The sequence below is a fragment of the Chiloscyllium plagiosum genome, chromosome 36 (genome assembly GCF_004010195.1).
Source record: "Chiloscyllium plagiosum isolate BGI_BamShark_2017 chromosome 36, ASM401019v2, whole genome shotgun sequence".
In the NCBI taxonomy this organism is placed as follows: Eukaryota; Metazoa; Chordata; class Chondrichthyes; order Orectolobiformes; family Hemiscylliidae; genus Chiloscyllium; species Chiloscyllium plagiosum.
Genome location: NC_057745.1, coordinates 10930252 through 10944833, shown reverse-complemented (window position 1 = coordinate 10944833; position 14582 = coordinate 10930252). Strand labels below are relative to the sequence as shown.

Genomic DNA, 14582 nt, shown 5'->3' with positions numbered 1-14582 from the left:
TATTGGAGACTGAGGGGTGACCTTAAAGAGGTTTATAAAATCATGGGGGGGGGGGGTGGATAGAGGGTAAATAGACAAGGTCTTTCTCGAGGGTGGATAGAATGAATAGCCAAGGTCTTTTTCCCAGAGTAGGGGAGTTGAAAACTAGAGGGTAAAGTTTTGAGGTGAGAGGGGAAAGATATGAAAGGGACCTAAAGGGCAACTTTTTCATGCAGAGGATTGTGTATGTATGGAATGAAGTGGTGGAGGTTGGTATAATCACAATATTTAAAAAGCATCTGGATTGGTATGTGAATAGGAAGAATTTAGAGGGATAAGGAGCAAATGCTGGCCAATGGGACGAGATTAATTTCGGATATCTGGTGAGCTGGACTGAAGGGTCTGTTTCCATGCTGTACATCTCTGTGATTCTATGGTATCCATGATGTTCCCAGTGCAAGGTTAAAACAACACCAACACGTACAAGTTAAGTGGTGGTCACAGCCACTGGCAATTCCAGGCATTGATGGGAGTGGGTGAGAAGGCTGATTACTGCATTGTGGCTTTCTCGGTAAATCAAAGCCTCCACAACTTGGGTGGGTGAGGGCACATGCAACTCTGCTGAAGCCAATGTTAATATGGGTTTGCAGCTGGATGGGTGCAGAGCCCCGCTGGTGTAGCCTAAGCTCCCACTATGGCTCCACCTCCTCTACATCCAAAGGGATACAGGAGAATTCCCGATGAAAAATCCATTGCAACAATATAGAGAAGACGAAAATAGATGCTGAACCATGACATTTTGTAGAAACTAGAGTAAGTTGTACAGCCCCTTAGGACTGCTGCATCACTCAGTTCAATCATGGCTGGCCTTTATCAGCTGGCAAACAAAATAATGCTCTTGAAAGAACTGATTGACAACGAGAGAAAAACCACAAAGAAATCAAGACAAAAAAGATGATGCCACATCTCGAGCGACGCATGTTAACTGCACTGGTAGTTGCTGGTTTACAGCAGAACCTCAGTCAAGCTGCGTTCTGAAGACTTGCAGCATATCCTGCTCAAATATCCACATCTTAAATAAAATCTGAGGAAAACATCACTTAATACCCAGAATAAGAAATCCACAGAGTTGCTATCATTCTGAATTCCTTTTACATTCAGTTCCAGATGCTGAGGGTTTATAAAATTAATCTGTTTGCATGTGGAATGGGGGCGTGGGATTTTGCAGATTTCTGAGATTCTGTCAGTTTATCAAAAATTGCCGACAGACAATGCACGTGACATTCTCCTTTGAAAGGTCAGAACACAGTGTCATTTCTTTTGACAGATCTGTTGCAAGGAAATTTATGTCTCTTGAAGCTCGATTTCAGCACTTGATATTTTGCTTTTCTGCCACAAATCTAATTTGTGGCAGTCTGTCTCAGCTGTGAGTCTATTTAAATGATGTAACTATTACCACTGGAGGGAAAATATTGTGGAACATATATTGGCCCTGGAACAGCAATTCACAGAATCACAGAACTGTTACTGGCCCAATGCAATGGATTCTGCTTGAACAATTCCCTTGCCCCATCCACACACAAGCCCTCTCTTGCCCACCAAAATAAAAAGTAAGAGAAAGGTGTTTGCTTGCCACCTGCTAAAGAAAAGAATAAACAGGTTTCAGATGCCGAAGGACCTGCTCTTTGCTCCATTACTTCAACAGGAGTTCACCAGCTTCTTATTGAGATGTAGTGACTTTCTCCATGTCATTAGTAAACGACTGCAGGTTTAAACCTCCTTGGAGTCAGTCCAAAACATTGGAACATCTGCTGCAGACTGAACCTTCAACCCATCTCAAACTCAACCTGAAATTTTGCAAGTAATTAAAAGTCCCCAAGTCCCCTGACCAGAACACTGAACAAATGAGCAATCCATCCTGAAAATCACAGGAATAGCAAGCATTGGAAAGCATCATTCCACCCCTTCCAATCCACCCCATCTTCTCCAACAAACCCTCAAAGAATGTCAAACTGGAGAAAAGAATTGCTTTGCAGTAATTTGTATCAAACTCACAGAGTCCGTCAAGTGCACAGTGGATGTGAACCCAGCTGAAACTCCCATCCAACTCACTGAACATTGGCACAGATGGAATAGCCTATCACCCAATAACAACTATTCCTGAAGAAGGGCTTATGCCCGAAACGTCAATTCTCCTGTTCCCTGGATGCTGCCTGACCTGCTGCGCTGTTCCAGCAACACATTTTCAGCATTGTAGCATTATCACGAGACGAGCTATCGTAGATCCCAGGCTAATGTTTCTGGGACACAGGTTCAAATCCCAACATGGCAGATGGTCAGGTTTGAATTCAATGAAATTTTGGAATAAAACACTGGTCTAATGGTGACCATGTAACCAATATCAATAGTAATAAAATCCCATCTGGTTTAATATTGTCCTTTGGGGGAGAAAATCTGCTGTCCTTAACTGGTCTGACCACCACGTGACTCCAGACTCAGACTAATGTGGTTGACTCAACTGCCTTCTGGGCAATTCAGGTTGGGCATAAATGTTGACCAGCCAAAGACACTTACATCCCATGAACAATTGTTTTCTTTTTAAATGAGATAGAGAGGAGAGAAACAGCTACTGGAGGGAATTGCAAAGCATGGTTATTAGGCAACGGAAGACATGGTCAACAGTGAAGCAATGAAAATCGAGAGTGCTCATGGGGCCAGAGCTAGAGGTTTACAGACAGCTCAGAGGATTATAGTTCTGGAAGAGGTCAAAGAGATGGGCAGAAATGTTGGATTTGAAAAAATGATGACAATTTTAGAATTTGAACACAGCTTGACCATGAGACAATGTAGGTCACCAAATACAAGGGGTAGGGAGCAGTGAGTGTGGGTTGAGGCATGGGGGAGCAGAGTTTTAAATGACCTTGTGTTGAGGCTGTGAGCATAGAATGTAAAAGAGCAGCCAGCTTAGCAAACATGGATCTGACAGGAATAGCCTGGACCAGGTACGCACCAATGATAGGGTATTACCCACTGTTGGGAATCTAATTGAATTTGTTCGCAAGCATTTGCCTTTCGGCTCTCTATGTAATGTTGATACTTCACCAGAATCACAGCAAAGCCCAAGTGTGCAATAGGATTACCAATGCCTCAGTTATGTGTTTGAGGTTAAGGGGAATGTTGCTTGAACAAGAAAACCCAATTTTGCCAAACGATGATTGATAATTACTTCTGCAGTTTACATGGTCCTACAGATTTTCTGCCCAATGTTAAGAAGTTTGTGCAGTTGACATTTATTCAATGGATGCTTGACTGAAATAGTTTGATTAAATGGGTCCCAATGAGGGCAAATAATTGAGTTCAATGCTCATTACTTGTGTTCCAACAAAATCCAAGAGGTCACCTAGCAGCAAACTTAATCCATTCAAGAACAAATGCATTTGTATAAACATCATTAGTTTGTGTACCCTGCCACTTAGACGTATAAAAGATCACACATCTACAGATTTCTGTTTCAAATTGCCTCCACATCATAGCCAACTACTATTGCTGCAATATAGAAGCAACCTTTGGAAAATATAATTGTCTATTAGATAGATTCAGTCTAGTACATCTTGTAGTCTCTCAGCAGCCTCTAGATCATATCCTCTGACACTGTTGCAACCATTCTTGTGTGTCTCTATTTCATCAGCACTAATGTGGTCTGTCCTTCCCTAAATTTCTACTTTTCCTCCTAAATTTCCTAAATATCAAACACACAATCCTGCACTGTCATCCTCCATGTAGCAAACCCCACGTGTAACAAAACAACTTTCATCACACTGTTCACTTGATGTTTGACAGCAACTCCTAGGGTTCTTGACAATCAGTCCTCCCACCTTCTTACAATGTATAGATCTTTAAAAGTTAAGTTTGGTGTTGCCTTCTTACTATTTCTTTGACATGCTTCATATTTTCACCCAAGTTTCTATCCTGCTTTGATCCTTCATGACAAGTAATAAGTTTTAAAATCCACCTTTTTAAAACAAAAAATATTTAAGAGATGTGTTCACAGGTCACATTTATTGTCTGTACCCGGATGTCAATGTGCCTTCATTCCTGAACTGGTTTGGCTTTTGTCTTGATAAAGTCAGGATTTTGATGAAGAGATATGAAGGAAGATTAGCTAATGTCCAAGTCAGGGTGCTCTGCTACCCGGAAGGGACTGGCAATTTCACTATCTTGGTCCATCTCCAAGTTTGTGGAGAAAGGAAGTAAATTAGAAATAAGCTTGGCAAATTGATAGAGCACACCCTGTAGCCTCTACATTCTGCAGACAAGTAAACCCATATGGAGAGTTGGGATATTGAGTTCCCCAAGCCAGTAATCATACAATCGTTTACCCTATTTTTGGATAAGAAATAAAATGACAATCAGGAATAACATTGATCTATTACGGTGTGGGGGTGGGGAGGAATAAAGGTTAAATTCCACCAAAGATTGCTCCAACAGAATTTCCCATATATGCTAAATCTGGGCCATCAGGCCTTTTATTTTCAAACCAAATTGCTGTTCAATAACTCCTGAAAAATTGACAAAATGTTGGAAACGTTATTTTAAAAGCAGAATGGTTGGGAAGTGAGAGCCAGAATTAAATGCACAAATTAAAAATTAATGCAACAGAGATGCAATTAGATCACACCAGACTCTAGTCAGAATGCTTCCTTTAGATACAAAATATTTGACTGCTCTATCAGACATCATTCCCTCAAAAGCAATTATTTTCTCACAGCATATGAAACAGAATATCTAGTAATTACATTGTGCTCACGCGATGAAGCTACTATGTAGTCCACAATCTATAATATTATGTTAGCCATTAGCTTTTTAAAAACACATTTGAATTTGTGTAGCCACTTAAGGCTATGAGCGCCCATCTATCATGCACCCTCTATTCCACAATGCAACAATCTATATCACTCTAACACATCATCACCATTATAGCATGAATATATGCTACCATTCTTTCATCATTACTGAAATTCCTAACCTGACACCATTGATGTAATGGACCATCGATGTAACGTCCTCAAATTTTAATACACTGGAATCCATGATAAAATCTCATAAAAGATTATATTCATTATGGCTCCTGTAATTAAGAACACCCTGTAAAAACACACAAACACTTAGAATGTATTTTTAGTACACTCTCCAATTGCAAAATTATTGTGAGGAACATACTTTTTTTTCCATATAGTTCTACAGCACAAGCTAAATAAGGTTTACTCCATTTAGATCAGGCAGCTTAAAATAGATAGCTTCACTATCAGGATCTCTTAAAACCCTGGAAGGAATAACCAAGCTTGACAGTGCAAGAGAGCTGATTAACATCAGTTAAAAACACAGGATGCTAAGAGGCAGCTAGATAATGGAAAGGAATTGGACTTTCAAATACACCTCAGTACCCTGGCTGATTTTTCTCCAGGGGTATAGATGAGAAAATATCATGACTCAACAGTGCTTTAATGAACAGTGTTTCCAACCGGGATGTTCCTTGGTCCTGTGGCTCAGTAATGTTAGTATTCACAGTTCTGCCAGAAGGGTCCACTCACATGCCTTATTTTCCCATCCCAAGTCATTTATAATTGGGGAGGGGGAGCTGGTTAAAAAAAAAATACAACAGGGAGCGATGAACGCCTCCCTCATCCACTCAGCTAAGAAATGAAGCTTGATTTGGCATTCAGGCCACACGCCCCTCCATCTGCTTGTTGGCACATATTTATGCACACCAAGAATATGAATACATAAAACATTTGGACAGCGCTTAGGAAATTTAGTCAGATAAAATGGGATGCATAGGACTAATTGGTGACACGCGTACACACATAGTGTCCAAACTTTGCACAACACCCAATATTAACCCACCCTTTACTTGTCGTGGCATTGTCACATCAATTACAGATTTTTAAATTGCATTTCAAAACCATTTGGCTAAAGTTGAGAGGTATGCACAGTCTAACCATCTACTGTCAACAGAAAGCCATTTAGAATCAGGATCATAGAGTCAGAAATGTCTTAAAATGACAATTAGATTTGATAAATCATAAATATAATCATTAGGTAGGGCTATGTTTGTTCTAATCCTTAGCTTTATATACATTACAGTGGATCAATATCAATGCGACCAGTTCTATCTATATGCTAATCCCAGCAAAGGGTATTAGAAAGAACAAGCCCCACAACCCGTTTGAATGTTTAATAGTAGCAATGGGATGTTGTTTGCCAGATGCAGTTGTAAGTTGTTTTAAATTGGTTACGAACTAAAAACATTTTGACACAACAGACGCCATCACCTCAAACACTGGAATCTACCACTTGGAAAGCCTGTACTGGACACGAGTTACATTTATAAATATAGATCCAATAGCTGCAGACAGTTACTGTGAGCTATGGGCCCATTCCCTCATACACACCATGGATTTTCTTGTTAAGTTGTGATAGATTGCCCTCCATAAACAGCACCATTTCTAAGCTTTTACCTGGAACTGGAGTGGTACAACCTTTGTAAAGAGGTTTAAAATTAAGAGGAATTGGTAGGCTCACAGCTTCACCAGACAACTTTGGTGTGAAATATCAGCAAGTTTGACTTCTATATTCTGGAATAACATTTTTTTTTAAAATGCAGCAGGTAAATATTCTAAAACCGAACTTGTGCCAGTGAATCCTGGAGAAACATTTGATCTTAATAATGCAGGAGACCACTTGAAAACATTAGCAGGTCTTTCAGATGCTGATTGATCTCTTGTGCATTTTCAATGTTTTATTTATTTATTTTTCATGTTTGCAGAATAGTTTTGAATACATTCCATAAATTAGAAATTAAAAATTGCAAGGGCCTGTGAAATAAGCTTGGTAATAATATCATTTAAAAAAAAAATATATGCAATAATGAGATGAAGAGTTTTGCATTTTTACTAGTTCCAGACTGTTTAAAAATGACAGTTTGTTTTGAAATGTTTTTCTGGGACCATGTGTGTGTACATTCCCTGAAGATTAGATTAACTGTGTTAGCCTGCTCAAGACACAGCCTTCAGCAGAGTCTGAAGTCAATGCATCCGTGGGTTTATTGACCAGTTTAGAATCCCACTACCTTCAATGGTTGAGTCGTTTTAATTTACAAATGTTAACAGAAGCAGAGTACAGCCGATGCAATACTGGGCTGTTAATTTAATTTAGCTTCCTATAGATCGCCATTAAGTAACTTATTTTCCTTGAAAAGCACATCAATTGTTCACAGTACAACTGGGTGTGATAATACAATGCCCAAGGCAAGGAGATGATTTTATACCTATTCCTGGACAGTTGTATACTATGCAGATAAAGGTAGAACAACAAAGATATTCAATTGTAGACTTCAATAAATTAATTAGAACGATAGAATCTCGGTACTATTCCTTCATAAGACACTATTAAGATGTTCTTCTTTTCCACCTCCGTATTACAGTTCCTTCAGTTCACACTTTGTCATCGCCTTCCTGCTCTGACTCAGTCTCCCACAAAGTCTATCACTGTCACACCATGTCACAGCCTGGCATCCTTTCTTAATCTTTGCATATGTATCCTTGCCTTTCCAGGTCTGGCATTCCCACATTCTCTCTGCCTGTTTTTCACCTGCTCCATCTCTGTACCCCAATCCTGTTACAATCTGTACCCCAACCCATTGTTAATGTCTCTCCATGAAGTCCAATCTCTGTCCAGCTTTCTTCACAGAGAAAGTGAAAATGAATGAGGGAGCAACTGACAGAGAAAGAGAGGGTGAGTGAGACACTAATTATGAGTAGAGCTATTGTTACCCTGATGGGATTTCAATTCCAGTTCCAAGAATCCACTGCCTAATAAGTGAGTATTGGCTAGTTCCTGACACTGTTCCCTGGTGCCTGAGTCCTAGTCCCAGTACTGATCCTGATCCCTGATCCCAGCTAGCCCAAGTCCTCAGAAGATCCCTGATCCCAGTTCTTGATCCTGGTTTCAAAATCTTCAGCTGACACCTCAATTCACAGTTTCTGAGTCCTCGAACAAATCCCTGATCCCAGTACCTGACCGAACTTCCTGATCCCAAGCCTCGGTTCCTGATCCTAGTCCTTGCATCCTCAACAGCATCCCTGAACCCAGTGCCAAACATTGGTTCCTAATCCCTGAGTCCTCAAACAGATCCTATATCCCAGTGTCTGACATTGATCCTGATCCCTGAGTCCCCAGACAGATCATTGATCCCAGTCGCTGAACCAGATTCAGTGATCCCAAATCCTGAGTTTGGTCCCTTGCACAGATCTCCAATCTGCGGGATCTCCCTAAAGGAGCCAGCCCTCTCTGCTTCTGGTCATTCTCTGTGCCATAGAACATTGAAAATAGAACATAAAACATTACAGTGCTGTACAGGCCCTTCGGCCCTCGATGTTGCACTGACCTGTGAAACTAATCTGATGCCCATCTAGCCTACACCGTTCCATTATTATCCATATGTGTGTCCAATGCCCAATTAAATGCCCTTAACGTTGGCAAGTCTACTACTGTTGGAGGCAGGTCGTTCCATACCCCTACTACTCTCTGAGTAAAGAAACTACCCCATATATCTGTCCTAAATCTATCACCCCTCAATTTAAAGCTCATGTTAGCCTTCACCATTGGAGGAAAAAGGCTCTCACTGTCCACCATATCTAACTCTCTGATTATCTGAAATGTCTCGATTAAGTCACCTCTGAACCTTCTTCTCTCTAATGAAAACAGTCTCAGTTCCCTCAGCCTTTCCTCGTAAGACCTTCCTTCCGTACCAGGCAACATCCTAATAAATCTCCTCTGAACCCTTTTGAAAGCTTCCACGTCCTTCCTATAATGTGGTGACCAGAACTGCATGCAATACTCCAGGTGTTGCCTTACCAGTGTCTTGTACAGTTAAAGCATGACTTCATGGCTCGAAAACTCAATCCCCCTACCAATAAACGCCGACACACCATATACCTTCTTAACCACCCTATCAACCTAGGTGGCAACTTTCAGAGATATATGCACCTGGACACCGAGATCTCTCTATTCATCTACATTGCAAAAAAGTTTGCCATTAGCACAGTACTCTGTATTCCTGTTGCTTCTTCAGAAGTGAATTACCTCACACTTTTCCGCATTCAACTCCATTTGCCATTTCTCAGACCAGCTCTGCATCTTATCTATGTCTCTCTGTAACCCACAATATCCTTTGGCACTACCCACAACTCTGCCTGCTTTAGTGTCATCTGCAAGTTTACTAACCCATCCTTCTACACCCGCATCATTTATAAAAATGACAAACAACAGTGGCCCCAAAACAGATCCTTGCTGCACACCACTGGTAACTGAGGTCCCATCAAACACCACACTTTGTCTTCTTTCAGCTAGTCAATTTCTGATCCAAACCACTAAATCACCTTCAATCCCAAACTCTGTATTTTGTGCAATAACCTCCCATGTGGAACCTTGTCCAACACCTTACTGAAGTTTGTCTACTCCAAATCAACCATTTTACCTTCATCCACCAGTTTTCTCACCTTCTCAAAGAGCTCAATAAGGTTAGTGAGGCACAACCTACCCTTTTCAAAACAATGTTAATTCCTAATGAAATTATTCATTTCCAGATGATTACAAATCATATCTTTTATAACCCTTTCCAGCACCTTACCCATAACTAAAGTAAGGCTCACTGGCCTATAATTATCAGGGTTGTCCCTACTCCCCTTCTTAAACAAGGGAACCACATTTGCTACCCTCTAGTCTTCTGGTGCTACTCCTGTTGACAATGATGACATAAAGACCAAAGCCCAAGGCTCTGCACTCTCCTTCTTGGGTTCCCAGAGAATCCGAGGATATATCCCATCCGGCCCAGGGGGCTTATCTATTTTCAGATCTTCCAAAATTGCTAAAACCTTCCATTTGTCAACTGCAATCCCATCCAATCTAGTAACCCGTATCTCCGTATTCTCACTAACATTGTCCTTTTCCAATGTGATTACTGACCATCTTGCTGATATTTTGGCTGACCATCCTCTTTCCCTATTTTTCTAAACTGGGTTTCACTTAGAGCAAACTCTAACATGCGCCAACCGAGACAGAGGCTGGTGCTTCTTGGAAAGTGTCATAATTACAATGAATTTAGGAAATGAAAAGCCACACACAGATCCACACAACTTCTGAACTTGAATTTTTTTTGAGTTTAGATGATGGACCAGCATTTCAATACAACATCCCGGCTACAAATCAATAGGAGGGCGGAGAGTTACAAGATTATTGACAGGATGCTGTGGGTCTCTCTGACTCCTGGAGCAGGCTATAACCGAAACTCCCTCAGAATCCAGCAGCAACAATGGACTCATTTCAAACAATACTCCGTGCACAGCCAATGAACTTGTGAACTTCCTCCAGCCCCTGATATCCCGGCACTGGAACCACATTCAAATCCAACAGTATTTGCCGAGCTTCTGATGGACAATATCCACCGAGAATCGGGTCTTTCACCGACTCTACGCTGGAATTGGACGTGAAAAGCGCCGAGCCTTACTCCTGCGGTTCAGGCGCTGTTGCATCGAGTGCAGCCCTGGTTTAAAATGTGATCCTGCAGCCTCCCCTATGTGTTGATAACCAGACCTGCGAGAGAATTGTACATCTCGGAGATTCAGGATTTCATCCGAGCTCCCATGCATTACCAAGACAGGGGATAAAGGGAAGGCGGGGTATACTGTATTTTACATTAGACTTGAGCAACTGATGTATGGCAAGGCATGGATATGAGGAATGTGCACCCCGAAATGTTTCATTTAATCAAATGTTGTGGATACTGAAAATGAGGTTACACAAAATCCCCGCAGAAATGGCTTAGGTGGAAATAGGCGCTTGTTTATTTCTGGTAGCACCTTCAGAAGCTGTGTCTAGTCTGTACTGGACTGACATCAAGTGACTAGGGAGAGAGGGAGGGGGCTGAGAGAGGGAGAGGGTGGGAGGGGTGGGAGGGGTGGAAGGGGAAGGGAGGGAGGTGAGTGAGGGGGAAGAGAGGATAGGTGACGTAGGAGAGGGTGGGAGGGGTGGGAGGGGTGGAAGGGGAAGGGAGGGAGGTGAGTGAGGGGGAAGAGAGGATAGGTGACGTAGGAGAGGGTGGGAGGGGTGGGAGGGGTGGAAGGGGAAGGGAGGGAGGTGAGTGAGGGGGAAGAGAGGATAGGTGACGTAGGAGAGGGTGGGAGGGGTGGGAGGGGTGGAAGGGGAAGGGAGGGAGGTGAGTGAGGGGGAAGAGAGGATAGGTGACGTAGGAGAGGGTGGGAGGGGTGGGAGGGGTGGAAGGGGAAGGGAGGGAGGTGAGTGAGGGGGAAGAGAGGATAGGTGACGTAGGAGAGGGTGGGAGGGGTGGGAGGGGTGGAAGGGGAAGGGAGGGAGGTGAGTGAGGGGGAAGAGAGGATAGGTGACGTAGGAGAGGGTGGGAGGGGTGGGAGGGGTGGAAGGGGAAGGGAGGGAGGTGAGTGAGGGGGAAGAGAGGATAGGTGACGTAGGAGAGGGTGGGAGGGGTGGGAGGGGTGGAAGGGGAAGGGAGGGAGGTGAGTGAGGGGGAAGAGAGGATAGGTGAAGTAGGGGAGGGTGGGAGGGGTGGAAGGGGTCTGCATGAAAAGCAGATTTCTTCCAAGGGGACACTGTCACTGAAGTCAGTGAACCTCAAACAAACTTGGTTGGGAGGGAGGGTGCAGATGGAGTGTCCCTCTCCCATCTTTACCCCCTGCACCACTGGGTTCGACCCCCATGTGGGGTAGGGACTGCTTTCGGAAAAGAAAACAATGCCTCAACATCCCGGTTCAAACTCAGCCCGGGTAGATACTCTGGGGGAGGGATGGGATGATGATGGTCTGTTCAACAAGAGATACTCATCTCTCACTGGGGACACGGGATGTGGGGGTGAAGGGGAAATGAGAGAGAGAGAGAGAGATGGGGATACAGAGAGATGCAGAGATGCGACCAGAAAAGAAAGTGTCCGTGAGCCACTCAGAGAGACAGGGACAGAGGAAGTGAGGCGGGGAAACAGGACAGCAAGGGAAACCACTCGAGACCAAAACAGGGAGAGAGAGGGAGAGGGAGGGAGACACTAAAACGGAGGCAGGAGGACATAGATATTAAGATACGGAGGACGAGAGAGTGAAAAAAAAATGAAAGAGAGGGGGAAATATTGAAAGACCCAAATGTTCAGTTGAATTGAGTCAGATCAGATAGAGCTGAGGTAAATCCATGAAGCAGCTAATGGATTTGAGACGGGTTTGAAGTCCCATTTGGAGGAGTCCAGTCCGGACAGACCTCCATGCTCTGCTCGAGGCGGGACAGCCTCTTAATAAGAGATTTGGAAAGCGAAGCCCCATTTCCCCCAAAAGAGCTCAGCCAGGCCAGGCACTACATCTCGGTGAGCAAGTGCAGGGTCTGGGACTGACACCAGTGGTCCCCCGGTTGGAGTTAAAGGCTCCGGGTAACACAGGCTCCCAGCTCCGGACTGGCAATGGGAGCAGAAGGGTCCTGGTAAAATGGGGTGGGGGGTCACAATATCTAGTGTCAACAGATTCGCTCCTTTAAACTCCATTGGAGACCCCTCCACAAAAGAACTTTAACGCCACAATGTGTAGGAAATGACCCTCTGTCCTTGGTTCGTTACAAACATTTTACCTCTTGATGATTCCCTCCCAAATTTATTTTTAAAAACTCGTTTTTTTTGTCAAAAATATGTATAAATTCAGTGGCAAATCTCTGTAGAAGAAGGCAGAGCGTGTGAGGGTGGGGGTGGGGGGGGGGGGGGATCTTTAACTGCACTGCGGTCTTAGTAGAGAGAGAAAATAAAGTCCCACATTGCTAACTTGAAAGTCCCAGCACACCCGCGCTCTCTTAAGCACAGATTATTGGCATTTTGAAGATGTCAGTGTGTAATTCAGTGACTGCTGATTCCTCTCTGCGTACATATATAGCCAGTCGTTACAGTGCAATGTGCAAAGGAGGGGGAACAGGTCTCTCTGTACAATAAATCGCCAAGTCTCTATACAGTGACTCAGAGCTCAGCGACTGCAAGGAACGTGAGTCGAAATTAAAACACCGAAACACAGCAAATACTCACATTTCCGTAACGTTTTCCATCTCCTGCAAATCCAGGACGGGGAAAATTGTGACATTATCGGGCTGGTTGCAGTAAATCTGGCTGATCTTGCAGATACAGTTTCCCGGGCAGGCCCGTACCCAGAAACAGTTTTGCAAACTGCAAGTAACCCACAGAATCCTCCACAGAAATCCCCGCGTAGAAAAGACAGGCCAACACGACATGTTCAGTGTGTCAAAACTGTTGCAAGCTTGTCCGGAGCCCTTTATAAAGCCCCCTCTCTTTCTCAGACGTTACTAACACGCTCCCATAGACAGGAGAGAGAGAGAGATAGAGAGCAGGCAGAACGCGTCTCCCTTTCAAAACATCTCCACATCCGCCGGCTCCCTGTATTTGCCACCTTTTTTTTCAGTTACTTCGATAATTTCAGCCCTGGATCAGGAGCGAGAGAGACAGGATTTCAAAAATCCAACCACAGTAAATCACAAAGAGGAAGGATGCAAGTAGGAGCGGAGCGAGAAATTGACCGGCCTGAAATTCCAAGCGAAACTGACACCTGGGAGCACAGGAGTGGGAGTACAGATCCAAAGCCAGAGGGAGGGAGAGAGGGAAGATCGAGGGGTTTGTCCAGTCACAGGCACAGGGACTGAGTTAGACTGAGATACAGCGACGCAGGGATGCTGCGTGCTGGGGCTGAGAGAGAGAGAGATGAAAAAAAAGGCAGGAGACGTGATTAGAGAGACATGATGTAGAGATGGAGGCGAGCGTGCCCCGTTCGGTTTATAGATTTCCAATCCTGTGCATCACCAATATGAGTGAGAATAAAGCCTACCCCCTCACCTCCCTCCCTCCTCCTCCACCTCCCCCCTCTCCGGGGGATTCAGTAAATGACTGTGCAACAGGAATGCACCGTGATTTTGTTCTGTTCAAATCCAATTTTCCGAGATTTAACTGTTGAAAGTTATAAATCACAGTCAGTGGATTTTAACTAAAAAAATGCCAACGTTACATCTGCAGAGAGAGAGAGAGAGAGAAAACAGCCCAGAGCGGGGAAGGGGAGCTGGAGCGCGGAGCGAAGGGATGGGAGATTAGGGCAGGTCCAGGGCAGGAACAAGGGGTTCACTTCGGCAGCACTTGCCTGACGAAAGGGGAAAGGCAAAGCAAAACATTCAGCAGCAGATGCCCAGCGCAAAAACGAAACGCACACACAGGAAATGTGCCAGAGAGAAGGGGACGAGCAGAGTGCGAGAGGGAGGAGAGTGTGTGAGAAAGGGGATGTGGGGTGGAGAGAGGATGGAGGCAGAGGAGAGCTAGAGGGATACAGGAGTGTGAGAGGGACAGAGAGAGGGTGCAGAACTTGAGGGGAAGAGAGGCGGGTAAGGGAGGAGAGCTGAGTTCGAGAAGGGAGAGTCTGAGGGAGAAAAGCGCTTTAGGGAGAAGAGGAGAGGGTGTGAAGAAGGGGGGAGCGTGAGAGAAATGTGTGAGG

At 44.0% G+C, this 14582-nt stretch overlaps 1 protein-coding gene across 1 annotated transcript in view; it reads right to left on the bottom strand.

Annotated features, from left to right (window-relative positions):
* LOC122540954 (NT-3 growth factor receptor-like) overlaps window positions 1–13932 on the bottom strand; it is a 741002-nt gene extending 727070 nt beyond the window's left edge. The window contains exon 1 of the mRNA XM_043677305.1: window positions 13118–13932. Within this exon, the coding sequence (XP_043533240.1) occupies window positions 13118–13320 (203 nt within the window). The 5' untranslated portion in view covers window positions 13321–13932. The remainder of the gene's footprint in view (window positions 1–13117) is intronic.
* Window positions 13933–14582: the final 650 nt, after the last annotated feature.